Raw genomic sequence first — 26,925 nt, 5'->3', positions numbered from 1 at the left:
ATCACAAAACTATTTGTAGTAACGCTGTGAAAAGTTGACAAACGACAAAATTACATTCAAATGAAATTCATTAAATAAACAAGTTGAAAAAGTTAGCAAAATTTTTAGATTTCTTTTTGCTGTGCACTGATTGCACGACTTGCAGGCTGTTGCTGCTGCAATGAAATGCAGCGTGCTTGCATATCAAAGCATTGGAACGCGGGACCAGAAAGCCCTGCAGCGCGGACACCGATGGCCGCGTCCGTCAGTTAAAGGAAGCGTCTCGTTGCGTGAACACTTGTAATTCTCGTCCGCGCGCCGATAAGGGGATTGGTTGCATTTTTTTTTATATTGTGGTGAAATTTAGTAAAATATAAAATTTGTGTGAAACGAGCTTTTGAACCATTTGAAGTTTTGTGGATGTTAAGTTCAGTTAATATAAAAAAAGTAAGTGAACATGGATTCTGGAAAAAAGATGAAATTTTAGTGAAAATCTTTAACGGAAAAAATGTTTTACGAAAATTGCAGTTGATGGTGTAAACCTGTTCTACGAAACTGTAACAGTGGCAAATGAGAAGGCAAATCGGTGTGAAGGATTTCAACCGTAGAAAAAAGAGTGATATGTTAATTATGTAAATAAGTCACGTTAGATAATTACATTTCTGAATAATTTGCAAACAAACATTACAAGAAAACGTCTGTGGACAAATCAACTTGATAACAGAGTCGTCTACCACTGAACAAAACTGCAGTGGAATTTTTCCTCTCAGGTTTAAGTTACAAACTTGAACTCAACCTGGTGTCAACTCCAGCAATCTTCCCAGGCGCCTCTTAACGATAATTACGGTAATATCGGGCTCGACCCCGCGCGGTCAACCCTATCTCCGGTGGTCGTGAAAAACGTGAAATTGTCCAACACATTCTATAGCAGCAGCCCACTGAGTCACCTGTGCTGGCTGTATAACCAGTCCGAGCGAAGAAGTTGGATTAACCGCCAGCCGAGCCAGTTAGTCAGATCTTTCTAGAGATAGACGCAAAGCCACCCCCGGCAGCAGCAGCAGTTAAAGAGTCAGTTACAGTTCCAAGATCGATAGAGTGCAGTGAGAGTGTGCAATTAGAAGGCGATTGGCATCAGAATCGGCAGAATAGCAGTTGGTCGGAGGAGTTTTTCCGCGCGTAGGTAAGTTGTGTCACCAGGCGCGGATGGAATTGTATCACTTTGCAGTGGAAACTTTTTTTCGCGCGTGATCTCGAAAGGAAATCACGAGTGTGGGTTGCAGTGACTATTGATCGCATTGCAGATTCGTTAGTGGTTTTATCTCGGTAGGAGCGAAATAGTTTGAACAATTCAAAATTGCTTTTAAAAATTATATTTTTTCTGAAGATTTTTTAGTACATCATTTCTTTTCTGCCAAATAAAAACATAAAGAGCAATAGTTTTAAAATAAATCGTGCTTGTGCTAAGAGAAGTAACATTTATGTGTTATTGTTTTAAATTGTTGATCAATCACAGCGTGACAAAGGTCCAGCACACACCTCATGCATATTTTAAATTGGAAAATGCACGCATTTAAAAAAAGTCTTTATCATTCAGAGAATGAAGTAAGAATAATGACCGATGCTGAGTGTCGAACGTCTCGCCTGCTGTAATCAACATGGAAAGATTTCAATGCCGCAAAAAGAGAATTCTGGCAAGCGACGAACCTGGTTTGTTGTCGGAGTTCATTGATCATTTAGCTATAATAAATAAAAATTAAAATAAACGTACTTTAAAAAACTCAAATCGGTCAATGCTTAGGTACAAACAGTTTAAAAAATAGTTGTGATAATTTACTTTAAAAAACATGTTCAAACGTTGTTGAAAATATTTGCAACAACCTAATAAATTTTGATTTTTTTTGGTGAGCATATGGACAATGTAAAATTGAATGACTTTTGCATGCAATTCCACCATCTTTTTTTGCTGTTTAGTCCGTCCCATGTGTAAAAAGTGCATGCTAAGAAAAACCTTAAGGCCGATAGGCAAACTTGTCTTGACTTTAAAGCTACGTGTAAACAATTTTTAACGATTTGTTTGGAAAAAAGCTTATTATTATTAGTTTTCTAATAATTAACGTTGACACTTTATTTAGCACCAAAATGCCTCATTAACTTGAATTGACACAATAATTTTAAAAAAATATGTTAAATCCGGAGGCAAACAAATGAAAAAAAATTGATAAAAATTAAACAACTTTTATATTACCGTCAGTGGGGGTGAGATTGGGTCAAAGTATTTTTTTACGGATTTTACCATTTCTCAGGTACTTCTCAATGAAACTAATTTCTGTTAAAGGGTTGTGCAAGGGACATCTTAACACTGAAACGCCCAACGCATGTCCAACTTACACGGACGCCCAAGCCTCCCAAAAAAGGTGGAACGGTAACTTCAACTCGCTGGTTCTCGGGCATTACTCAACCAATCGGGACGATTCTTGTTTCAAGTGATTTGTAAGAATGTCTAGATGATCCTAAAATTTTGCAGAACTTGATTTGAACAAATCTGTAATTTCTGCGACCGAAAACATCGTTCCACCTTTTTTAAAACGACTGCCTCCGCGGAATTTTTGGCGAATTTTTTTTTACACGCGAAAAAAAAAAGTTGGAACGATTTTTTTGTTCGCATAAATTACAGATTTGATCAAATTAAGTTCTGCAAAGTTCTAGAATCATCTAGACATCCTAACAAATCACTGGAAAGAAGAATCATCTTGATTGGTTGAGTTATGCCCGAGAACCAGCGAGTTGAAGTTACCGTTCCAACTTTTTTGGAGCCTTGGGCGTGGGAATGTTAAGATGACTTTGCTGAAAAAATCTCGTCCCTAAAACAAATCCTGTCATTTTAGCAGCTGAGCAATTCTCTACGAAATCGGTCTTTTTTCTTCAATTTTAATTTTTGTATTTTTTAATCCGGCTGAAACTTTTTTGGTGCCTTCGGTATGCCCAAAGAAGCCATTTTGCAACATTTGTTTGTCCATATAATTTTCCATACAAATTTGGCAGCTGTCCATACAAAAATGATATGTGAAAATTCAAAAATCTCTATCTTTTGAAGGAATTTTTTGATCGATTTGGTGTCTTCGGCAAAATTGTAGGTATGGATACGGACAACACTGGAAAAAATTGATACACGGTAAAAAAAATTTTGGTGATTTTTTAATTAACTTTTTATCACTAAAACTTGATTTGCAAAAAAAAACTATTTTTGATTTTTTTCATTTTTTGATATGTTTTAGAGGACATAAAATGCCAACTTTTCAGAAATTTCCAGGTTGTGCAAAAAATCTTTGAACGAGTTATGAATTTTTGAATCAGTACTGATTTTTTCAAAAAATCGAAATATCGGTCTCAAAAATTTTTCAACTTCATTTTTCGATGCAAAATCAAATTTGCAATCAAAAAGTACTTTAGTGAAATTTTGATAAACTGCACCGTTTTCAAGTTAAATCCATATTTAGGTGACTTTTTTGAAAATAGTCGCATTTTTTCATTTTTTAAAATTAGTGCAAGCTGAGAAAATTCTCTATATTTTGCTTTTTTGAACTTTGTTGATACGACCCTTAGTTGCTGAGATATTGCAATGCAAAGGTTTAAAAACAGGAAAATTGATGTTTTCTAAGTCTTACCCAAACAACCCACAATTTTTTAATGTCGATATCTCAGCAACTAATGGTCCGATTTTCAATGTTAAAATATGAAACATTCGTGAAATTTTCCAATCTTTTCGAAAAAAATATTTTCAGAATTTTTAAACCAAGACTAACAATTTAAAAGGGCGTAATATTGAATGTTTGGCCCTTTTTAAATGTTAGTCTAGACTTGAAAATTCTGAAAATATTTTTTTCGAAAAGATTGGAAAATTTCACGAATGTTTCATATTTTAACATTGAAAATCGGACCATTAGTTGCTGAGATATCGACATTAAAAAATTGTGGGTTGTTTGGGTGAGACTTAGAAAACATCAATTTTCCTGTTTTTAAACCTTTGCATTGCAATATCTCAGCAACTAAGGGTCGTATCAACAAAGTTCAAAAAAGCAAAATATAGAGAATTTTCTCAGCTTTTCAAAAATATTTTTTTTAAAGGTGGGCAAACATGTGCACTAATTTTAAAAAATGAAAAACTGCGACTATTTTCAAAAAAGTCACCTAAATATGGATTTAACTTGAAAACGGTGCAGTTTATCAAAATTTCACTAAAGTACTTTTTGATTGCAAATTTGATTTTACATCGAAAAATGAAGTTGAAAAATTATTGCGACCAATATTTCGATTTTTTGAAAAAATCAGTATTGATTCAAAAATTCATAACTCGCTCAAAGATTTTTTGCACAACCTGGAAATTTCTGAAAAGTTGGCATTTTATGTCCTCTAAAACATATCAAAAAATAAAAAAAATCAAAAATAGTGTTTTTTTGCAAATCAAGTTTTAGTGATAAAAAGTTAAATAAAAAATCACCAAATTTTTTTTAACGTGTATCATTTTTTTCCAGTGTAGTCCGTATCCATACCTACAACTTTGCCGAAGACACCAAATCGATCAAAAAATTCCTTCAAAAGATACAGATTTTTGAATTTTCATACATCATTTTTGTATGGACAGCTGCCAAATTTGTATGGAAAATTATATGGACAAACTAATGATGCAAAATGGCTTCTTTGGGCACCAAAAAAGTTTCAGCCGGATTAAAAAATACAAAAAAAAATCGAATGACCGAAATCTGAGAGAACTGCTCAGCTGTCTAAAGCTGAGGTACGTTTTTGGCCAAAAATGACCTCTCGAAAAATCAACTTTTTAATTTTTTTGTTGGAATTGATCGAAAAGTCCCCAAATGTTTGAAAATCTCTACTTCAAACATTTTAGCATGTCAATACGATTCCCTCGAACAAGAAACACTGTTGGATGACTTGTTTTTACCATATCTTTGCATTTGAATATCATTTTAGTTTCATTTGACCCAATGTCACCCCGTCTAAGGGGTGAGATTGGGTCAAATTTCAAACGATTGCCATTTAAGGTAGAGTCCATCTAATTACACCATATTTTGGGAAAATTTTAGTAAACTATCTAAGAACAATTCTACGATAAAATTTTTTCGATGTTATTTTAATTGTTTTTGTTATTAAGAAATTACTAGAGGTGTATCGTTTGTTGACCCATAGTCACCCCCACTGACGGTACATCTCAATTTTTACACCAGTTAAAAAAAAAAGTCTTGATGAAACATATATTTTTTTGCGAAAAAATACTCTTTGTGGTACACAACATTGAAATTTCTTAAAATTACAAATCTGGAGTTATTTTTTTTGAAAAGGTCAATTAAACCAAATTTTCAGTTTTTGCTTTTTGGGTGTTTTTTAATACCCCTGACTCAAGGCGGTTTCAAAAACACCCAAAAAGCAAAAACTGAAAATTTGGTTTATTGGACCTTTTCAAAAAAAAAAAAAAAACTCCAGAAATATTAAGACTGTTTCAATAATGCTATAAATGATTATAACCAAGGAAAATGCACCTTCAATAATTTTCTGACTTATTTTCCGCAGTGGATTTGGAAAAGTGATTTTGAAAAGTATTAAAAATGCACTCAAAACCTCTAAAAAAAAAATTTAATTAAAAACGTTGTGTTTTGATTATACGAAGGTTTCTAAAAATCTTGGGACAATTGAATCATGGATTTTTTTACCTAGTATTTTTATTTTCTTACTTTTGACCTTAAATTTTGATTTATGCGAACCCATTTTAGTCAATACCCAAAACACGGCAATGAAAAAAAAATAGGTTTAGCTACATGTCTATGCGTAATATTTTACATAAAATTTCATAATATATACAAAAATTATGTTGACTGATTCTTCGGCTCCTTTTAAAAAATCCCATTTTTTCAACGTTTTGGCTGTAAATAAAAGAAGAAACTCCCCAATATTTTTACATACTTGGAAAGATAATTGATTTTCCTACATAGACAAGTCATGTAGAATGAACAATATTGTAACTGTGCTTCCCCTGAAATGAAAATGTTGCTTGGCGGGACAACATCGTAAAACTGGACTTTTTAAAGGCACATCACAACTATTGCAAAAGATTTGCCGGTTAGATTTGTTTAAACTTTTTTTTTAAACAAATTGAAAAACGAATCTTTTGCTCCTTGAACTGAACGAATAGGTTGAAATTTGATTTTTAACCAGCAATTTCATTGCGTGACGGAACAACGAAAGGATCAGTTTTATTTAAAAACTCTTCTCCAATTCAATGGCTTGCAGACCTGTAATGAGATCTTTCATACATTTTTTATTATTTTTCATATGCAATAAATTTTTCCATCGATTTATCTTCATTAGATCTCCACACAATGGAACCGATCTGCCGTCTCTGCATGGAAGCCAGCCGTCTCAACCAGTCCATGACGGACGAAACCATCCTCACGATGGTGGAAGATTGCGTCCAGATAAAGGTACGATTATGTCGTATTCAAACTTTATGTTTCAATTCATGATTTTATTTTTACTTGAAACAGGTGAACCCTGAAAAAGATCTACTTCCGGTGGAGATTTGCGACGATTGCTACTACAAAATCAAAGACTTTTCCGAGTTTAAGGAAAACTGCCACTCCATCCAGGAGATGCTGCGCAAAGAAATCGAACAGAGCCGGCACCAACAAGCGGAAGTTGAAGTGCTGGACCTGCTGGTGGACACCATTACGAGCACTTCGCAGGAGGAAATAATCCAGGAGGCCCTGCTGCTGAGCGATATCAACTTTGACGACCTGCTGGATGACGTCGGGGATGGGAATAATAACCTGGACATTCCGCTGTTTGAGGGTACCGTCGTCGAAGAGCAACAACCTGTGGAATGTCCGGAGGTGGCATACGAAGTAATAGCCGAAACGATTGCGCCGCAGCAGCAACAAAAAAAGAAGGAAGAGGAAGTGGAGGAACCGGTGAAGAAGAAGCCCAAGCGATGCTACCGGAACGAGTACATTGCGGCGCTGGTGGAGTGCGAAACATGCGGCAAGGCTGTCCACAAAACGCTGATCCCGGGTCACATGAATATGCACAAAGGTACGAAGCTAGATGCTGCCTGTAATGTCCAATTGTTTCATTGTTTCTCGTTTTCTGCTCAGGTATCAAACCGTTCAAGTGCCCGCGGGAGGGCTGCCGGGCGGAGTTTCACTGCAAGCACAAATTGAAGCGACACATCGGCTACAAGCACGGCGATGGCAGCAGCTTTCTGTGCGATCAGTGCGACAAGGTGCTCGTGTCCAGCCTGGCCCTCTATCAGCACAAGTTTACCGCGCATCACCAGCGAGAACACAAATGCAGCGAGTGTGACAGACGGTTTGGCACGGCGTGAGTATTTTATCAGGTGGAATGATTTATGAGACAGGTTCAGGAGAGTCACGATTCGCATCAAATATTCATTGAACACCGTGCGTCTCCGCGGAATATTAACTTCAGCAGTCGGCACAGCAAATCAATAAAATGTTTTTAACTGCATTCTAGAAGCACCGTTTGACGAGGCAATGTGACGTACTGAATAAAAAGCAGACTAATCTATTAGCCTTAGAAGATGTAGACAGCTTCAATGTTCTTCAACAAGAAAAGCTCGCTGTTTTACTGAGCTGTAAACACAAAGATTCATGGGCATGGCCGGTTGAGACTAATTACATGGATCGTGTGACTATGGCAAGATGCTGTCTCTACTTGACAGTAATTATACAGTGGAGACGCACTGTCGGTCACGATGAGATTTATGTAATTACTACAAACTTTAAATGTGAATATAGAGGATGCTGTAACACATAAGATTCTTATTTTAGTATGAATGTTACTAAATTTTCTGTAAATTCTTTGTGTAAAACCCAAAAAATAATTCGGGGTTGAACTCTGTTCCTGACTTTTTTTTTAATTGAATGAAAATTGAGCATCATCCACAATTAACCAATCATGTTATTAAGGCAGTGGATCTGGCAGACATTTTTTTTTATCAAAAAAAAGATGTATCAATGCATATGAAGTTGTTACTGTGGTATTTTCAACCCACTGAAATTACATTAAATTATGTTGAGTTACATTAAATTATGGTGGGTCTCGTGGCGCAGGGGTAGCGGCTTCGGCTGCCGATCCCGATGATGCTATGAGACGCGGGTTCGATTCCCGCCTTATCCACTGAGCTTCTATCGGATGGTGAAGTAAAACGTCGGTCCCGGTTTCTCCTGTCTCGTCAGAGGCGCTGGAGCAGAAATCCCACGTTAGAGGAAGGCCATGCCCCGGGGGGCGTAGTGCCAATAGTTTCGTTTTTCGTATGTTGAGTCAATTAAGCAGAAAATTACGAGCATAGCGAGAAAAGTTTATGTATTTTGGCTGAAAGCAATCTCCAATTTTCCGCCTAAACGACTGTTAAAATAAAAATGTTATTTGCATACAAGATTGAGGGCATTGATGACTAGTAACGACTCACTCGAATTAAGGACGTTTAGACTACGACATACAAACAAACAATCTCGCACTTTTACGTGTTTGGCAGATTGTCAAACTCGCAAACTTGTTGCGGTAAACTCGCAAACAATGCCAAAATTTATGCAGGATGACGTTTCTGCAAACAAATGTAGGCAAACAGCCAAAAAGTTTGTTTGTTTGTTATAGTCTAATACCTTCTTTAGATTTAGAAATTCTGTAGATTGTTGACGACTTAAGAAGACACCTGAATACTGAACTCTTTTTTTGTTTAATTATTCAACGTATTGAAGCTTGTTTGCAAAAAAATACTTATTTTCATATTAAAATTATTATCCGCGCACCACCAAACCGAAGTGCGCATCTCTTCTGTTGCGCGAAAAAATCTGTTGCGCCGTAAAAAAATTGAGTGGTTTGTCGTAAGCGTGTACATCAGCCTGTGGCGCAACAGGCTTTGACAGGTTAAACTCGTATTTTGATTTTTGTCTGCCTTCACAATAATTTAATTTTTTAGACAAACGACATTGATATAAAACAAATTATAGATATTATGTAATAATAGATCATATTTAGAGTTTTAAATGACAAAAAAATGCATAAGATGGCCAACATTATTTTTTTCGAAATAGTATAGTAACAAATAAGTGTTTTTTTTATATTAGGATTGATTTGATAATTTTAAAAATATTTTGTTTTCGAAAAAAATGATTTTTTTCGAAAACGCATATTTGCTGAGTTATCGTCATTAAAATAATGATAAAATGATGTACTGGCTGATGCAAGAAGTGATTTGTTTATTTTTTTTGGAACCCTCCGCAAACGTCAAGCCATACAAAATTGCAACCGGATCCGGAAAAAGATCCGGCTGCAATTTGTATTGATTTGACGTTTGCTAAGGGTGCCGAAAAGTTTGGTTATTTTTACTGTTTGCTTTTCTTTCAAAGGCTGTTGGTCCAAACTTAAATGTCTCAAAATTAATTTTGTATGAGATGTTTTGATCTTTTTAAAACACATATTTTATGATTCCAAACTTGATTTTACATCTAAAAATAAAATCAAAAAAGTTTTTTGATTTTCTCCATGATTTTTCTAAAAATATGATTTTTTGGAAAAAATTGGCGTCAATGTCAAATTAATTTTGACCAATTGCTCAAAAGATGCAATTTTTTTTGTGATCTAAAACATATCTAAATATAATCACTTTGCACCAAAAACTTAATCGCTTTGCGCAAAGTGAGGACTAAACCAATCGTTCACTAACTTGGGAAAGTTATTTATGACCCTAAAAGGAATTGAAAAATAGCTGTGCCCATTAATTTTGGATAACTTTATTTTTTATATAACTATATTACACCCTAATGAACTGCTGTCAAAATTGTATGGAGACTTGTATGGACAAACTCGTGATGCAAAATTTGTTCTTTGGTCAAACAAGATTTCTAGATTTTTTTTTTATAAGGTCCTATAAACATATGAAAGAGAATAGCTTATTGGTCCTTTTAAAAACTGTAGATTTACACAAAAAGTTTCATGCAGATGAAAAAAAAAAAAATTGCAAAAAAAGCTTATCCCAGGGAGAACTGCAAAATGTTTCAAAATTTGTCATCGGCGTTACTTCCACGAATGAAGGATCGAGGGAAAATGTATGGGAACTTTTTTTTATTTTTTATTTTATTTTGTTAATTCGACCAAAAATCTAGATTTTAAAAAGGTTCAATCGCTGTTGCCATTTATATAACTAAACTTAAGTGGAGATGTATGATAATTTATTATTGATTCAATTCAATTGGTGTTTATTAGAATTTAACAGTTCTGCTACAGGATGTTACATTTGCAATTCAGAGATTTGAAGAACCTTTCAACCAGGGCTGTGGAGCCGGAGTCGGAGTCGGAGCCGGAGTCGGTGGAGTCGGGTCTTTTTGGGGATCTGGAGTCGGAGTCGGAGTCGGAGTCGTCAAAACTCTAACAGCTGGAGTCGGAGTCGGAGCCGGAGTCGGCTAAATTTTAAGAGCTGGAGTCGGAGTCGGAGTCGGAGCCGAGGATTTCTGATAACCCGGAGTCGGAGTCGGAGCCGGAGTTATCTTAAATTCAACAAAAAATATGTTTTTTTAATTGTTCAGTATTTCCTATAGAACAGCTTAATTTACAAAACATCTTATATTTTTAATTGATTTATCAGATGCCATTGTGTTTTTGAAGCTTTTTATTGTGATTGAAAAGCTCTAATTGTGTTATTACACTATAATCACTAAATGATAACCTCTTACCCAAGTGTGTAGTATCATAATTTAAAAAATAATAAAAAAAATATATATTGGTTATGTAGTCAGACATATCTAATTGATTTTTGAATGCTTCCTTTTGCCTATATTTATGTGCCCTTTCATTTCAAATTTGACCAAATTTCATCCAGTTATTTCTGAAAAAAAAGTACACACACAGTCATCTTTTACCCCGATAGCATATGTGTTGGTACGAGATACATAAAAAGATTAAAAAATAGTAATCACTGTTTTTGCAAATCGAAAAAGAGTCACTGACAGTTTAACTTTTGTAACAAATAATCAACGATAATAACAATCTCTTACTTGAAACTCAACATGCGCATTTTGTTTATCACTAAGTACAAGAAAATCAATATGCTGCATTTAAAATAATTGAAACTAACAAAAAATATCAAAAGAAGTTGAAACTAATTTTGAATTAATCATTGATTGTTAATTTTGATGTTTATTTTAGTTAAACTATTTTGATATCGTTGCAAATTATCGTTGAACAAATCTCAAGAATTCAGTACAAAAATGAACTAATAAAAAAATTTATAGAACAAAATGCAGGATTTTAATTAATTTTTCAAATATTATACAAAAAACAAAATCAAAATATTATCAACTGGTACGAATTTTCTCATACTGTATGTCCCACGCCAATATGACGCAAGGTGATAATCATTGCATAACATTGTACCTTAAAAAATTAAATATTTGTCACCTAGAAAATATTTTACTTGTGGATATTTGTTTTTTATTATATTTTAAGTTTTTTCATATATTTTGATGGAGGCGCAAGATCATTCATAAAGCTTCGTTTTAGGTGAAGATTCACGAAGTATCGTGCGCCTCCTTTTTAAAGTACATAAAATTTTAAAATTAAAATAAATTAAAAATTTCCAGAGTAAAATATTTTCCTAGTCACAGATATTTGAAAAGGACATCTTAAGCGTCCTTTCCACGAAGAAATTGTTTAGATACATTGATTTGCAATAATAATCTCCTTCAGCCATGGCGTGATGTCCATGTACGTCTTAAAAAAAACAAAAAAAAAAAATGTTTCGTTTAAAATTGTCATTTTAAAAACAAGGTGCTTGTCACTGTGCTTCTTACAAATGTCAGCCTGAAAGTGAGCAAATTGAATTTTAATGTTCAATAGATAATTAGGGCCAGGTTTCTTTTAGTTATACTTTCAAAAATAACAATTTAATATTTAAATTTATTAGCTTTGAAAAAAATATTTTCAAATTTGAGGTTAAGCAAATAAATCCAAATTTACTTACAAAACTGTTCTTCTCAAAATGCCTCTAAAACTGAAGATATTTTTTGATTTCTGCTTCCATAACGTATAAAACTTGTAACCTAGAAACTTTTTTTCCGTTTATTTACTTTACTTTACTTTTACATGACTTATTTTTCTTGATAAAAACATGACGCTTAGAGAGTGTTCAACTAATCCTATTTATCAATGTTTTAAAAATAATTAACTAATAATAGTTAACTAACTTTTAAAACATTTAAAAATATGTGGAGTCGGAGTCGGAGCCAACAATTTGTTGAAAGCTGGAGTCGGAGTCGGAGTCGGAGTCGGCTAGAGTTGGTAGGCCGGAGTCGGAGTCGGAGTCGGAGCCAACCATTTGTTGGAAGCCGGAGCCGGAGTCGGAGTCGGAGTCGGCTAATCTGAGAAAGCCGGAGTCGGAGTCGGAGTCGGAGTCGTTTGAAATATGACCCGACTCCGCAGCCCTGCTTTCAACTGAGATCAATTCATAAGCCTTTACAGCAGGGGTGCCCAAAGTATGGCCCGCGGGCCAAACGTGGCCCGCGAAGTGATATTTTGTGGCCCGCGGACCCATTTTGAATGATCATGTAAAATGGCCCGTTGACCACTTGTAAAGTGATTTTATACTTTTTCAAAATTATGGTTTATTTTAAGCTTTTATATGCTTATCTTTTTTATTTTTTTGTTAATAAAAAAAACTTATGGTTTATCAATATTTTGATCCCCACTTTAGGATACAAATAATATGTTCAAAATATTTTATAATTAAAACAATTTCACACGTTTCAATGTGAGTGAAACTAGTAAATGTCGTCAAAACTTTCATCAAACATTTTTAGAAATATCAAAAAGACGTTCAAGTTTGACTTAGGTAGAATTTTGTAATAGTTGCAAAAATAAAAGTTTTCTTTATTAATTTGCAAGTCACCCTCTAACTTACATTGCACTTCATTAGGGATTCGAACTCATTACAGTTAGATAACGAATCTGATTGACTATCAACTGATTCAGGCAGACAAAATGTGGAAATCGGAGGATCAAGTTTGCAGCAAATATTTTACAAGGCTTTCGTCGATCAGCCCACCCCTCCACCATTATTAAAAAAATTACTCGAAAAACCAGGACCAAAAATATATTTTCAAAAAACTTAAAACAATGAAATTTAAGAGCATTCAGCTGAAATTAATTAAATATGCATTCCTTTGCATTTAAAATCATTTGAGCATGTTTGGGTTTATTAAAAATAATTTGAATTTTAGTGAATTTTCGATGAAATAATTAAAGGTTGTTTTGCTTTTTTTGAAAATAATGATTGCAGGTTAACTAACATTTTCCAATTTTTTTTTGTCATTGAAATGTTGAAATTCTGGATCTCAACGATTTTTCATTAGCCACACTTAACTTATAGAAGAATTGTTCAACATGTAATGTCACCACAATTTTCGAAATATAAAAACAAAACATTACTTTTTTTTGAAAGCACAAGTACATTCAGCTAAGAACTTTTTTTTTCAAATACCAGAAACAACAATACCGATAGAAACTCGTTATTTTGTGGTTTCTATTATTTTGAAAAGAATTTTTTTTAAATAACAAAAATGTCCGATCATTTACATAAAAATTACGTAATTTATTTTTTTTAACAACCTTTTTTTGTAAATTTGGCCCGCAAGCTCATTTGAGCTTCAAATTTGGCCCGGCCTTCAAAAACTTTGAGCACCCCTGCTTTACAGGGAGGGTACATGTTTCTAAGTTTATGCTAGCTGCGTGCTATTTTAGGGAAAATACATTTATTACTGATCAAAAACAGAAAATACATTTTCTGTAAATCTTACTAAACCTGGTGTGATATTTCTGTCTCCTTTCCCTTTCCCTCTAGTCACGGCCTCGAGCGCCACATGCAGACCCACTCGCCCAACAGCCAAAAGTTCCGCTGTCCCCAGTGTCCGCAGACGTTCGCCCGGAAAACGGCCCTAGAGATCCACGTGCGGAACCACGAGAAAAATCGTCCGTACGTGTGCCTGGAGTGTAGCTGCGGATACAGCCATCGGACGCTGCTCACCAAACACATTCAGATGAAACACCCGCAATACTCGGCCCAGGTGGTCCTGCAACGGATCGACACCAACGAACTGCCCAGTTTGGCGGACGTTTGCTGACGAGATGATTTGTAAAATATATTTTTATGAGTTATTTTTTAATTGATTGACATTATTTTGATGAGCATCCTAAACATGCGCGAGTAAAACTACAATTTTTAAAGATTTAAACAAGATTGCAACTTTATTCTGCATGGACACACATTCAAAATACATCGAAGAGAGAGAGTTATGCTAATTCGGATGGCTTTCAGGCTTGGTTTCAAACGACAAGTTCAAATTATATTTACAACGCGTTGTTACTTTTTTTCTTTCTTCGAATTATCACAGTCACGCGAAAATTGTGCTCGATGGGCGATTGTGGGCGTGTGAAAGCAAGAAAACCAGGATCTCGTTTGGTGTGGTTTTCTAAAAGTGGAATATTTTGCCGCCGGCCCGTTTGCCGTGCTGGATGATCCGGCTCGTGAAGTTGACCGAGTGCAGCGAACCATGGACGGAGTCGTCCATAATCTCCAGCTGTGCGTGTGTGTGTTTGTGGGTGGGATGGCGGTTTCGGATACGGATGTGATTTGTTTCAACGGTTTACCAATTCAGAGCAGACCAGGCGCAGTAAAAGAAAGAAAACACTTCATATAGGACACTGTATTTGAGGGTATAGATCTTCACTCTCTCTCTTTCTTTCTTTCTGTCTGTCTTCTTGGTTGGTACTCTTCAACTGTATAAACGCTAGTTGTAGTTATTTGTATATATCTAAATAGCTTTGACAAACGTGCGCGACCCACACTGCTTGCTCCAACTGCAATACATGGGCGAACAGACTTAATTGTTTTGTTTAACAAACTTTACTTTTGTTTTAGACACGGATGGTTGCTATTACACGCTTTAACAGGTAGTAATTTAAATTTTGTTCAAAATCAAAAACATGTACTTTTTTTTATCGCGGAAAGGAAAACGTGTTGTATGTTGTATGTAATTTACGTTTAAGCAACTCTCTACGGAAATTCAACAAGATTTTTAAAAGCCTCATTTTGTAATTTATGCAATTTCCTGAAAAACCGCTGATATCACCAATTGTCTGTTATATTATCAATCAGAAACTGGTAATAAATCTGTAAACGTATAAAACACGCAGAGCAAGGCATTCTCTAAAAAAATATAATGTGTCGATTGTCGCAATCGATCCCGAGAACATTGACTTTACTATGCTGCGCCTTTACAGTATCGGCCAAAACGTCACGGTAAAATTTGGAAGGTCAACACATTTTTAATGAACGAGTGGACACATTCTTCCGAGAACGCCAGTAATCTACCCTTTTTTTAACTCATGATGTGCGTTAATAATGCGCAATTAAGACAACTTATTTTGAATTTTTCATAAAATTTTTCGATTAAAGAAATTTTACTGTGAAAAAGCTTTTCCGAAAAAATAATAATTAACACAGATCGAGATGAGTAATTCTCTACAAACTCGCAAAATTTTTTGATTGGCGTCAACCCAGTCTTCGGCAAAGTTGTAGGTTATGATTACGACTTTTCTGAAAAAATAGGTACACGGAAAATGACATCTCTCTGTTTTTTTATTTGACTTCATATCACTAAGAGTTGAATAGGGTCCTAAAGCCCTATGTAAATTTTGATGTTCAACGGTAAAAAACACGTTTAAAAACATTTTTTTCAAAATTGATTTCAAAATCCATTTTAAATCCTTTGCGATCGTAGAAAGGGTCATTATACTCAGAAAAACAAGCTTTATCGTTGTGAACAATAATATCAAAATATTTAAGCTTAATTTTAGGGCCCAATTGCCAAAACGTATTTTGTATTCAATGTTGTTTTAAATGTTTTAGGGAACTGAAAAGGCATCTTTTGCATTAGAGAATAGGATGGTGCAAAATCTGGATATGCATTACTTAGAAAATGTCATTTAAAAAAAATTTTGTCAAACAAATTTCAAAAATTATTTTCAGATGCAAAAAAAATTACAATCGAAAATGATTTAACACTTTTTTTTTTGGTAGAGTGCATCGTTTTAAAGTTACGGACATTTTCAGGTATTTTTTTCGAAACATGTTTAGTTTTTGTTTTGCAATTTTTTTTTAAGAAGCTGTGTTGCAAAAAATATAAAAATTAAAAACAATCAGAGCTGAATTTTTCTTGCAATTTTTTTTTAGACATTGTAGGTCAGACTGCTGGTTGCTGAGAAACAGCCTCTTAAAGTTGAAATTTTGTGAAAAAAATGTTTTTTTTTTGTGTCAAATAAGGGCTTTCCATATTTTTAACTCACAATCTTTCGGAAGCTATTGCCTCGGTTTTCAAAATAATAAAAAAAATCTTGTGGAATTTTCTGCTCTTTTCAATAAAATGTCTTAAAAAAGTGTTCCTTTCAAAAGGTTTTTATTGAAAAGAGCAGAATATTTCCTACAAAGTCCAAAAAGGAACATTATAAGAAATCTTTTAAGCATTTTTTGTAGGGATACTTGGGGGTACTTTTCCTTCGTTAAGTATTTTAAAATTTCACTATGCTTCAAGTCCCCTACATAAAAAAAATCAAAAATTCAAAACCCACAACTTTGCAGAAGATTTTCAAATTATCAAGAAAAATTTAACACCCCAAGATTAGTCATGTCAACTGTCAAAGTTGAATTACACTTTGAGGTTTGACTCCGATATTTTTACCTTCATATTGGACGCCATCTTTGATTACATCTATCCAGAAACTTGTTGGGGTTGATTATCAAAAGTGTTTTTTTGCGTTAATTTTCATCCTTTCTGTGTTCCCTCAAAAGAACTGAACAATATTTTTCTGTATCTTACAGGCTGGTAGGTATATGTTGGAAACACAAAAAAAAACGCACAGCAATTTGCATTTTCTTCTGAATAATCATGTATTTTATTAACCCTCTAACGCCCATGGTTACTACAGAGCACCACTAATTTTTGGATTCAAAATTAAATTTCTCTGCAACCATTTATTTTTTCAACCTGCATTAGTTAATATAGAATGTTAATAAATAACCATTAAATTTTCGTCCAATTTGGTCGATCCAGTTACGAGTAATGTGGAAAAACGTAAAATATCTCGGTTTTGCTCTGGGCGGGTAGGGGATAATTTTGTGTTTCGCGAATTTGTGGGACCTCAAGATGATCAATCATTTGGGATATTTTGTGTGTATAAGATCCAAAACTGACAAAAAAGGCTTTGTTTATGTTAATATTAAATCGGAAAAAACGACAATCATTTAGATTTATATAGGTTTAGGGAATTCTTGGACGAACTTCGTTTATCCAAAAATCAAATCGTTGCAACTACTTATATAATTATTTGTGTAACTTTTTTCAAATAGGAAGAATTTCATTGGACCTCCGTAGAGAATTGCTCTTTCTGTTATTATTCCAGTTTTTGTTAAAAATGTCTAAAGATGCTATAAAAAATTGAAGTGGAAATGACTCAATAAAGGTAGAGTTCTGTAGTTTTCAATAGGAATAAAAATACTTTGGAACATACCAAATGTACCAAAATTTTTTCGCTTTGCATTTTTTTTTTTACTTTGGAACATTTTTTAATTCTGGACATTTTTAACAAAATCTGGAATATTTTCATTTTTTACTAGAATCTAGCCTCTTCGAGGCATTGTGAGTGTTTCCCCTATTGTTTATTCAACCAACTCTTTCTATTCATAAAACTCAAACCAATAAATCAGTGTTCATTTTGCTACTCAATGTTACGCCTCTGTGATTCGTGACAACAGTCAACCGTGTGTGGTTGTGTGAGACCGAATAAAACTTAACGCTTAAGTACGACTAAAATAAATTATTTCAACGCAAATTTGTCGTGTTTTCATCACAGGCGATCTCACCAATATCCATCGTATCAACTCTGTCTTTCTAATTTCGTAACCGCGATAACTGAAACGGGATCAAATCCTACTTAACAAAGAAGGGGGTGCGCGCCCTAAGCTGTGTGATGTTGTTTTTTTTGCTTGTGTGCGTGTGCGCGGGAATAAAACCAATAATTTTAAATATAAGCATTCACTACTAAACTTAAATACTTAAAAATGAACAGCCCGTTTTGCTACCACACTTCGATGAATAGTTTTCCTTTTCTACGCGTTTACAACATTGGCACAAATTACGCTTTTTGTTTTGGCGTTGGGGCAAATTGAGCAAGTTTCTTTGCTTGCACCAACACCTAGCACGGTTTCATCTTTTAAAGATTACTATCTTTTTCTTCCCAAATAAACATAAATAACTAAAGCCTTTCCAACTCCAACGTAAAGCTATCGAATAAAGTAACTTAAAATGTACAAAATATACAAAGTATCAATAGTGCGTGTGTGATCAATACTCTAGGAGGTGCGCACCTCATACGAGGGCTTGCGCGGGGATGGGTTTGCCATTTTTTGTGTCTAATGTTCAACAGATTCAGTTAACAGTGTTTGATGGGAGGGAGTTCACTAAACTGAAAGCACACTATTTTCTCAATTTGGGCTGAAATTTGAAAAAAAGAAGAAGAAAGAACGCAACAAACATAAGAAACCAATTGAAACTGTTTAACGTGCAACGTAACGAAACAAAACAAAGTGAAATTAAAAAACGAAAAGATTTTACATAAAGTTGTTTCCCAACGTGTTAAGAGCATCGATGGCGTTATTCGCTTCTTGAGCGGTGGAATCCTACCGTTTTTTTAGGTTTTATTTTATTTGTTAAGTGTATTTGTAAGTACGGTTGTGTTACATCAAAGAGATCCATACCATATGCAACGAAGTGGTAGTGGAGGAGAATGCATGCAAACAGTACGTACGGAGAAAAAAAAAGAACGAAAGAAATGAAATGTAATTTAACATTCGGATTAACCTTCTCTTATAATTTTAAGCTTTCAGCTGTGTTAAAATAATCATTCCCTTCTCTTTGGTTTGGCATATTCAATTGCACCGTAAAGTACGCGCCCTTATCCTTTCAAAAAATGCGATTAGTACAAAAATAACTGTTCGATTTCGGCTCTATCACACTACCCGACTAGTTATGTTATTATCCGCTCTCTAATCTAATACTAACGTTAGTACCACCGACCAATCATACTACAAGTAGTGGAGAAAACTACTCCGCGCTTTTTTGCCTCAACAACAACAAAAAAGTCACCAAAAAAAAAACGTATTTTTTCTGCGTTTGTTAGAAGAGTGCACGCGCACGCCTAGTCGCGGTTCTTATAGCTCGCAAAAATCGTACGATCGTCCGAGACGAGACGTATACTTACGCGATTGATCGAGTTGCGCCGGATGCTGTTGTCCCCCCGGGACGTCCGGTCGTCCTCGTCGATGCACAGGTCCGAGTCGGAGTCGGCACGTCGCGTGGGGCCCTCCTTGAAAGAAGCGATGCATTTGGTTAGATGAACTTACGGGGTAAATGCAGGCCGACTAACCTGTGTCAGCTGCTCGGTCGTCGTCAGCAGCCGGGCCAACGGACTGAGACATACCGGAAGCGTCTCGAGCAGCGTAGGCCGCGAGTGGGTCAGCAGGGGCTTCATGAACCTTTGGAATACATTAGAAATACAAATGGAATTTAGAAAATTTTACTTTACACTATATTGATATTTGTTTTAGAAATTAAAGAAAAAATGTTGAATTCGGTTTTTTAGAAAATTAGGAGAATTTAATTTTCAATATAACATTTGCATCATTGATTCGATCATACAAGTCTCAATACAATTTCAGCAGCCGTGCAAAAAAAGTATTATTTTTATTTCACACATAGTGAAATTCGCAAAACCGTTTTATTTTGTTATTTTGGACCCAAAAAGGCAATATTTGCCATAGATTGAGTAACATTTTTAAGCCAACTAGCCACCACTTAGTTTTATTGAGGTTTTATGGTGGTATCTTGGTTGCTTAACAGCTTAACAGGTAATATGTTTTAACAAAGTTCTATTCCTCTGACATAAAACCTGGTGAAAATGAAAGTCAACTGGCTTTCAATAAGGTTTTATGAAAGTTTTAAGATAGTCTCATAACCCCGATGGCAATGCCATGCCAATTATCGCATGCTTCTATAAAACCAATGGTTTTGTAGCTGCCGGGTGCCATTAGGCAAGCAAAAAGCTCACTTAAAACCATAAGCTCCTAAAAGAGCATTTGCAAAGCCAAATAGCAATGCTTAAATATGGCGCTAAACGGTCTGATTAAATATGATCGACTGCCATTTTGGCAAAAAAATTGGAAAAGTTTGTTTATGATTAAAATTTGATGAAAATATGTTGAATTTCTGACACCGTTAGCATAGCCAGAAAAGTGATAAAATAATTTGAACGTTTTTTACAAAGAAAAGAGAAATTTCATTAAAAACTGTGATTGCAAAACAAATATTTTTGATGAAGCGAGTTGATTTTTTGGCTCTATCTCCCCCACATTCATCGATAAAATTTCAACCGCAGCTGAATTTGAACCATCAATTACAAGGAATAAGCTTTGAATTGATTTTAATTACTCCCAATATCTATCATTTCCAACCATCTCCATTATATAATTTGGCAAAACGAAGAATTTTTTTCGCCAGAATAAAACCAGTTTGTATGAAATGTCATTTTTCCATAACTCCTGACTAGGTTTTAACAATGGTTTTATTAAGGCTTTGAGGAGGTCGTTAGGATTCAGTTGTAAAGCCTTGAACTCCTATGTAGGTTTTTAAAAAATAGGCCGTAACAATCTTTTGCGGGGATCCTTTTAGGTTTTAAGAGGGGTTTCTCGGGGTTCTTGTTACGACGAAGTGTTTTTAATTTTGGTTTTGACTGATAGCTTTTATAGCGTTTGTTAACAGCTATGATAAAGCCTAAAATGTTACTTGGGAGAGAAGTATGGAACGAATATTTAAGGAGGTAAATATGATTAAAAAAAATATTGAAACCGGTTTTTCATAAATTTTAAAAATCATTTTTAAAAGCAAAACAAAATTTTCATTCAAAAAGCATTTTTTGAATTTGTTTTTTTTTTATTTTTTCGAAAAAACATACGGTTTTTAAGTTATAGCTATTTAAGATTAAGGGTTAGACAAGGTAGAAAATAATTTATTTTCATTTTTGTTCAAACAGCGTCCATGTATAGATCGATGTGATCATGCTATCTTGTCGCACTTGCCATTTCGACGTTACGAGAAAAACGCGTTTTGATGTCTGACCACAGAGTACTATATGGTCTGACCTTGAATAAACGAAACCCCGGATAAGTGGGAACAGCAAAACGGAGGTCATTCCAATGACAAGTCCTGTTAAAATATCTCTTTTTGTTATTAGAAAAGCATGATCATCAGAAATGAGAAGAGAAAATAATAACATCTCCAAAACTTTTTTTTATTGAGATGATTTAGATGAAAAAGAGTAAGACAATAACTACTCAAGTTATGGCACACGGAAATTATTCAATCATTGATCACGTTATTCAAGTGATATTCCAACTTTAAAAAAATAACCAAATTTGTTATTATTTTTATTGTTGAATTTTACTTTAACTATGGGAATTTTTTTACCAATTTTCCAAAACTCAATTTGTTATTATTTTTAATTAAGCTCAATATGACTAGAACTATGGGAAAATTTTGACCAATTTGATCAAGGATATTATTTTAGTCATGAACCAAAACTATTATAAAAGTTAAAAATTTGAAAGCATTTTTTAAAATTATTGACATACTACCTAAGAAAATCAATCAATTTTCAACCTGTCGAATTAATTTATTTGCAAAATGTCTAAAAACTTATAACTTTTTAAATGTAAGGCTTGATTTCGATTTTTTTTTAATATTTTGGTTATAAAGATTAAGAAACTTCACACAGATTTTGATGGATCTAATACGAGAAGCCGATTCCCAAGAAGTAAAGTCTTGATCATTTTACTGCCTCTGACTGCATTCTCATCATTTTTAAGAAAATTATGCAGTCTGGTTCGATTTGGTGACCAAAAGTCAAAATCTACAAAAACTGACATGAAATGGTATCATGAATACATGAAAATATGTTTTTTGCAATTCCGTCGTGAAACTACTTACTTTTCCTGTCATTCTTAAACGACGAAATAGCCTACTTTTCTGTACCAAAAATAACAGAATCGAATAGCAACACTTTTCGAAATAAATGCTGAAAAGTTCTACTTTTCAGCACTGAAATGAGTGCTGAAAAGTTGAACTTTTCAGCACTTGTTTCGAAAAGTAACACTTTTAAACATTTTTTTGATTTAAACGATTTATTGACAAAATACATGAAAATTTGACTCAAAATTTCACTCAATGGGTGTTTTTCGGAATTGCAAAAAATGTTGTATGGAACTCGTTGCAAAACTTGATTTTTTCAGCACTCTTCGAATTTATCCAACTCGGTGAACCTCGTTGGATAAATGTACGACTCGTGCTGAAAAAATCCTCTTTTTGCAACTTGTTGCATAAACTACTATTTAAAGCTGGTTCATTTAATTGTTTAATGTTTTGCAATTTTGTGTCACTTTTATATTCAACCTTCTACAGTCCAACAATTCTTTTAATATTTTCCTTTTTTCCTCTACCCATGATGACATTTTTAGAAACTTTAGTTCTATGCAAGACTTAATGTGAAACGGAAAGGCACCGTCAACTTGACACCACGACTCGAGTTTTCAAAAGCAATTTTAGGGAAAATGCATTAACCTTAACAAGTTCTGCGTGTTGCAGACGATAAATAAAACGATAGCTAACAAATTTGTCGAGAAATTGATTTCAACTGAACAGGAGTTTTATAAGAACTGTCGTCCCGAAAACACTCACACTACAACTCGAGTTTTTAAATACAGTTTTAAGGAAAGTATGGTAAGCTACGAAGTTATATCCGATGATAAATAAGTGTAAATGCGTGATAGAAAAAAACTATCATTTGATGATTCTCGCACCAAATATCAGAGAGTATAGCGATCGTCACTCCTTCTCTCTTCCTCGCTCACGAACACTCGCCGAAGATTCTTCTATTTTCTCAGGAAATCGCAATGAAAGAACGCGAAAGTAGGATTGGGAACCGACTATGGATTACGTCCCGCTAAACTGTGTTGGCAAATTTTGTTTTGTGACCACGTTTTGTTGAGGAGGGATGATTGTGAATGCGGGAATGAGAAAGAAAAAGAGAATATCACACGGGATTGTGTAAACATGAGATAGAACCGGAAATATTTTCTATAGATTTTTTCACGAATTTCACGAAAATTGGAGTTAAGATTTCGGGTATAATAATTGTAAGTCGCGGAGAACTGAAAGTTTAATATTTTTACAACTTTGGTCGATAGTATGCAATCTTTCGAGTTCATAAATTGATATAATTTCAGCATATATTTTCTAAATACTTGCGTCCTGTTTAATTTTAACATACCTTATAATTTCAAACCGTTTAACTAAAAATTTGAAGAAAATGCGTCGTTACTAATCTGCAATGCTTTTCTACACGCAATTTACCAATGTTCAAAATCTGGCAAATTAAAAAAAATTTATTGAAGTTTATGCATTGAAAAAAAAAACGAAGTTGACTTTATAGCTGTCGGCCACCATTGCTAGTACCAACCACTAGTGTCTTCCTTTTTATCAACAAGGACTTCGCCGCCCTGGGCTCCTAAGTGTATGAAAGTATGGCACGGAGCGACGGCGCCGAATACCCATATTTACACAAAGAATTTTAGAGCGCCCGCCGCGGGATTCGAACCGCATTGAAACAACTTGAAAAAACCTGTTATTTTGTAATGACTTGAAAAAATCCCAAAAAATAGCTTCTCAAATGCCTTGTTTTTGCGATTAGGTTATCCATTATTTGCTTGTAAACTCACCTGGTGTCAAAGTTGCCCCAGACCCGCGCCAGCACGGCCTTCTCGTTGCCCCGTCGGGTTCCGCCCGGCGTGGTCGCACCTTCGCTGTCCTGGTTCTCCAGGTCCTGGAGCAGATGGGGCAGTTGCGAAAAAAGAAAGAGAAGGGGGGGAGCACGTGAGTTGGTATCGCTTCTTTCGAGGAATCGCAACTAAGAATGCAAACGGGTTACGCGATGTTATGGAGTATGAGCATAAATTACAAATGGAGTAAACTAAGATTACGAGTAAAAACACTTTGAATGTGATGACTCCAATTTCTGCTGGTGAACTATTTCTTTTTTTGGTTTACGATTAGGATTCCCTGAGTTGAGGCTTTTGAAGACGGTTCTAAATTGAAAAATTCGAGCAAAAGATCGGCAAACGGGTAACGATTTCATTCAGCGAGCAAAAAGGGGTAGCAAAAAGAGAGGGGAGAGTTCCCCTCTTTATATCCTCTTACCAATGAGCTAGTCCGTCGATTAACCTGCAGCTGGCTAAGATTCAGTCCGACATCGATGGACTGTGTGTGTGTGAGTTTGGGTCACGAGGAGCGGACCGAGCGGAAGGAAGCGCGCGATTCATGGGCAAGTTGGGCGGATTGGTTCGTTTGGCATGGTTTATTTTTTGTTTTGTTTTTGTTTTGATTGATATTGAGCAGGATTGGCGTGCAGGTGGAGTAAAAAAAGGAAGAATCGAAAGTTGAGGACGCATGAGTGACGGTTTTGCAAAACAGTACATTACAACACAGTTTAAAAAGTCGATAAAAGTTAGAATTATTGAAAGATAGCGAGTTTGGTGCACTGGTGGTAGTGGAGATAGACGTTTAAGCGAAGATAGAGAGGAGTTCATGCAAAGTAGAAGTTGTTAGAAGAAGGTTGGGTTACAGCCATCATGTATGGTGGTTAGGTTAACGACTACTTCAAATTAGGATTGATAGAAATTATTTTTGCACACTTTATAGCCTAAAGATAAATTTAGTAGGTGGAATTTCAAACATACCCCGGCTGTATTCTCCATGGAATTGTACACCTTTATGGTGAATTTTCAGTTTCAGGTTTTTTTTTAGAGTGGTTGCAGTTAGTCGAAAAGTTTCAGAATTGTTTGCGTGTGTTTGTGTTTTTTGAAAATGTGTGAAGAAAAAATAAACAAAAAGAGAAACATTATGTACAAACGAGTTGCCGTTAATTGATCTAGAAACTAAGGTTAAGTGCGCATGTGACGGAAAGCATATTTAAATCGTGCGCTATAAGTTTGAATCTTACACTTCTCACTCCTTGGTACGGCAACACTTCCCTTTCGTCATCAACACCAACGCTGCAAGATAAAATAATTTATAAATTTAACCCCTATAACAAATCTCAAAGCAAATCCTACGGAATTTTCAGCCAATTCAGCAAGAAATTAGATGCTCCTCCCTGGACGATAACAGTTGCGATCACAATCAGTGAAGTTGTGGTCAACATGGCTTGTCGTGCGTCGGACACCGTGTTTCGTATGGCAAGGGCAAACGACATTGCTCCTCTCAGACCTAAGTAAAGTAAAACAATTAAACAAAAATATTCAAACTAAACTCCGACTTTCAAACCGGCAAAGAAAAGCATATGCTGAAAGTTCCATGAAATCTTTGGTTTTCTAGCGATGTTTAGCAGCGCCGACAGCGGGTAGATGTTGATCGCTCGTCCAATGGCGGCACAAATCTGTAAAGATTTCGAAAAATAAATTTACTTTTTAACATTCACACCCACAATATCCGCCAACACTTACGAATCCCGTGAAGATAAACAGCGGATCGAAGTGGTGCTTCGGGAAGGTGAACATCGACACGCCAATGTACGAGAAGATAAAGTTCTCCGCGAGGAAGTTGAGCAGCTCGAAGATCTGCTTCGTGCGCGTCCGCGAGTCGTCCGACAGATTGTTGTACGTGTAGTGCGCCTGGCAGATTCCGCAGAACAGCACCGCCACGACACCTGTTGAAGCAGGCGATTGTATTATATGTTGTGATTTTATGGGAGTTTATTCAAATTTTAACGTGAGAAGCGGTAATTTATCCTTTTCAGCTTTCTCTTCTAGAGTGTCTAGAGTTTTCATTTTTATCTAAATAAAACTTTTAGAAAATTTCAAAATTCAAGGTTTTTAAAGCTTAAAAATTTTAAATTCTAAATAAAAAAAATGATACAGTCAAGACTCGATTATCCGAAGGCCTTGACAAAATTTCACTCCGGATAATCGAATCATTTTTTCGTTGTTTTCTTTTTGACTGTCGATTCAACCCTCTACAACCCAACCCCACCGCTTCGATTTAAAAAAATCGCCAAAAATCAATTTTTCAACCAATTTTTGATCTTTAAAAAGCATTGGAAAGGAGAATTCTTAAAATTTTAGAAAATGTATGGGTTGGAAGTTTTACTTGTTTTATGTGACTTTGCCAATGTTTTTAAAAATGTATTTTTGACTTTGACTGTGTATTTTACTAACATTTCCTATATTTTAAGTAAAAAAAAGCAGTATTTTTTCTAGTGTCCCAGACTATGCCTCCACGCATTTTTTTTACAATTCAAATGGTGCCATTTTATAGCAAAAAATGTGAAAACAAGCAAAAAATTGAAAAAGTGATTGTAAAAACATGAAAAAAATTTATAGGCAAAATGTAACTATATTAGGTGGTAGAATAGGCCAAATACTACCAAAACAAACATAAACTAAACAAGATAAATGCAAATTTAAATACTAAAAATGAAACCAGAAAAAAAACACAAAAACCCCCCCCCCCCCCCCCCCCCCCCAATTTGAGCAGTAGAGGGTTAAGTATGAAATATACGAAAAAAACGCTTCAAAAAGATTTAATATTTCTACATATTTTTAAATTTCTAACGTTAAAATTAATTTAAAATTTTCGTATTTTTAGATTTTTGAGGCTATATTTTTTTAATTTTTGAAGACTTTAAAGTTAAAAAAAAATCCAAAGA

General features: G+C 34.8%; 2 protein-coding genes across 9 annotated transcripts in view; one reads left to right on the top strand and one right to left on the bottom strand.

The window, feature by feature from the left end:
- Positions 1–413: 413 nt before the first annotated feature.
- On the top strand, positions 414–14,222 carry LOC120416769 (zinc finger protein 425-like). The gene is made up of 5 exons (XM_039578624.2): positions 414–1,159; positions 6,358–6,470; positions 6,534–7,077; positions 7,140–7,365; positions 13,901–14,222. The coding sequence occupies exons 2-5, from the start codon at positions 6,369–6,371 to the stop codon at positions 14,178–14,180; spliced, it is 1,152 nt and encodes a 383-aa protein (XP_039434558.1). The 5' UTR covers positions 414–1,159; positions 6,358–6,368; the 3' UTR covers positions 14,181–14,222.
- A 95-nt stretch (positions 14,223–14,317) lies between these two features.
- Positions 14,318–26,925, bottom strand: part of LOC120416767 (sodium/hydrogen exchanger 7) — a 41,732-nt gene continuing 29,124 nt past the window's right edge. Inside the window, exons 5-14 of one of the 8 annotated variants that reach the window (XM_039578614.2) lie at positions 25,724–25,926; positions 25,545–25,656; positions 25,334–25,487; positions 25,222–25,273; positions 24,959–24,988; positions 24,420–24,479; positions 23,942–24,045; positions 19,540–19,648; positions 19,375–19,476; positions 14,318–14,636 (exon numbers count right to left, since the gene is read on the bottom strand). In XM_039578614.2, the coding sequence (XP_039434548.1) occupies positions 14,529–14,636; positions 19,375–19,476; positions 19,540–19,648; positions 23,942–24,045; positions 24,420–24,479; positions 24,959–24,988; positions 25,222–25,273; positions 25,334–25,487; positions 25,545–25,656; positions 25,724–25,926 (1,034 nt within the window). In that variant the 3' untranslated portion in view covers positions 14,318–14,528. The other 7 variants (XM_039578613.2, XM_039578619.2, XM_039578622.2 and 4 more) reach the window with 7 other exon arrangements.

Source organism: Culex pipiens, chromosome 2 (assembly GCF_016801865.2).
Source record: "Culex pipiens pallens isolate TS chromosome 2, TS_CPP_V2, whole genome shotgun sequence".
NCBI classification, from domain to species: domain Eukaryota; kingdom Metazoa; phylum Arthropoda; class Insecta; order Diptera; family Culicidae; genus Culex; species Culex pipiens.
This window is presented reverse-complemented; position numbering and strand designations above follow the sequence as displayed.